This window comes from Tupaia chinensis, unplaced genomic scaffold (genome assembly GCF_000334495.1).
Source record: "Tupaia chinensis unplaced genomic scaffold, TupChi_1.0 Scaffold138060_1, whole genome shotgun sequence".
NCBI classification, from domain to species: Eukaryota; Metazoa; Chordata; class Mammalia; order Scandentia; family Tupaiidae; genus Tupaia; species Tupaia belangeri.
Genome location: NW_006197961.1, coordinates 1,223,805 through 1,226,056, shown reverse-complemented (window position 1 = coordinate 1,226,056; position 2,252 = coordinate 1,223,805). Strand labels below are relative to the sequence as shown.

The following is a 2,252-nucleotide window of genomic DNA, read 5'->3' as shown; positions in this document are numbered from 1 at the left end:
GTAGGCGGCAAGAAGTTTAAGTACAGGCAAGTTTTCTCTATAATCATATTTGTATAGTTCATCATTCAATTTTTGCATTAATTTTGACTTTAAGAACATCTTACAAAGTATCTCGATGACTGTACTTTTTGTAAATTTTCACGTAAGGTGAAGATTTTGGCCTGAATAGCAAACTCATGTAGAAATATGAGTATTGTTCACATTGTGAAAATGAGGAAACTAAGACCAGCAGTTAGCGTAATGGCTATGTCACTGGACTCCCATGTAGTCGACCGCAGTTCGAGTCCTGGACCCGGTGGGTTAAACTCACACCAGGTGCGTGTGCGTGCGTGTCCAAGATCCTGAGAGGAGAATGGAGAAGGGATTGTGGCATGGCCATGCCCCTGGGGGTGATTTCTCGCTTTCTGTTTCTGTCTCTCTGTCTGTCTGGTGAGCGCACGGGCCCTATAGCAAAAACCTCTCAAAAAAAAAAAAATAAATAAAAAAGATGAAAAAATAAGGAAATCAAGGCAGAGGGGTGACTCAACTGGCCCAAGAACACAAAGCATTAGAAGTAGTGGCGCTGACGACCAGCAGGTGGCGCTGGAGGACAAGGAGGCTGGATCCCATAGAGCCAACCCTGGGGTGGGGTACTGAATCCTGACCCTTGGAAAGAAACATGCCAGGCTTATAAGCATGTGTGCCCAAAATCCCCAGAGGAAAATGAAGAGGAGAAGGAATTGCCGTGTGGGTATCCCTCCTGGGAGGGGGAATGATTTCTTGCTTCCCCCACTCCACAGGTGCATTGTAGCAACATTAAAAAGAAAAAAAAAAAAAAGGGCACAGGTGGGATTTGAACTTGAGCTGCCTGGTTCCAGTTGCTGGGCCCTTAAGAGCCATGCAAAGCCTCTCTCCTTCCTCTTGCAAGTGTGGCCGGGGCAGGAAGGTCAGCGTGGTCGGGGAGACCATTTAAGAACTTTATTAGAAAATTCGGATCATGGGGCAGGGTTGGGAGGGCCAGGCTGGCTACACCCAGGGTCCATCCAGGGTCCCTCATCCTGAGGGGACAGTGGCACTGAGGGCTGCTTGGAGCTCACTGGGGGCAAACACGCCCAGCTCGGTGATGATGCCCCCGGTGATGAGGTCGTGGGGGGTCACATCGAAGGCAGGATTCCAGACGCCGATCCCTGTGGGGAGACAGAAGGCATGTTGGCTCTGAAAAGCACTTCGCTGGGCCCCTGGTACCACAGTGGTGAACAGACCTGGACCCCCGCGGGGAAGTTCCGGGTTTGCACACGGCAGACATGGTGTGCCCGTGACCTAAGCTGGTAAGGCTGGGAGTGGATCCTGGCATGAAGACCCCTTTGGGGGTGCTTTTCTCTTTTTCTCTCTCATGGAAAAAAAATAGACTTAGGGGAAAAAGAAATGATGGGGCCGGCAGGTGGCGTGGTAGATAAAGTGTTGAACTTCCACATGGCTAACTGTGGTTCGAGTCCCAGACCTGGTAGTTTGTTGTTTCATTTTCCTTTTCTTCTTTTCTTTCTTCCTTTTTTTAAAGAATAATTTATTTTATGTATTCATTCATTTTATTTTAATTTGACCAGAGTGAGACACAGAGAGAGAGAGAGAGAGAGGGAAAGTGAGAAAGCAAGCCACCAGCTGTGGGACTTGAACCGTGGTTGGCCACATGCGAGTGTCCAGCACCCAAACCACCATGCCACCTGCTGGTCTCCACACTTTCCCTTTTTCTCTTTCTCTCTGGTCAAATTAAAGAAAATAGTAATAAATTTAAAAAATTCTTAAAAAAAAAAAAAATAAGAGAAGAATGTCAGAATTTACTCAGGGCCTCTGCGTGGGCAGTTCCCTAGGCCTCAATGCCCTTCCCCAGATGGCCCGTGTCCGGCTGTTTCATTCCCTCTGGGCCTTCGTCCTCCCCCGCGGGGACAGCTTACCGGGGGCCGCGATCCTGACCCCGTTCACGTCGGTCAGCTCCTGGCCCGGCCGCTCCTCAATGACGATCTCCCGGCCCGTCTGCAGACGGAGGTCGCAGGACGAGCTGGGGGCGGCCACGTAGAAGGGGACGCCGTGGTACCAGGCCGCGATGGCCAGCTGGTAGGTGCCCACCTTGTTAGCCGTGTCGCCGTTGGCCACCACGCGGTCCGCTCCCACGACCACCGCTGTGGGAGGAGAGACGCCGTGGTCAGACCTGACCCTGGGCGCCCCAGGCCCGCCCGCCCGTCCCCGGCACACTGACCTGACACACCCCGGTGGGC

General features: G+C 51.9%; 1 protein-coding gene across 1 annotated transcript in view; it reads right to left on the bottom strand.

Moving 5' to 3' along the window:
- Nucleotides 1–939: 939 nt before the first annotated feature.
- MRI1 (methylthioribose-1-phosphate isomerase 1) overlaps nt 940–2,252 on the bottom strand; it is a 4,858-nt gene continuing 3,545 nt past the window's right edge. The window contains 3 exon segments of the mRNA XM_027776776.1: nt 940–1,166; nt 1,932–2,156; nt 2,234–2,250. Of these exon segments, the coding sequence (XP_027632577.1) occupies nt 1,006–1,166; nt 1,932–2,156; nt 2,234–2,250 (403 nt within the window). The 3' untranslated portion in view covers nt 940–1,005.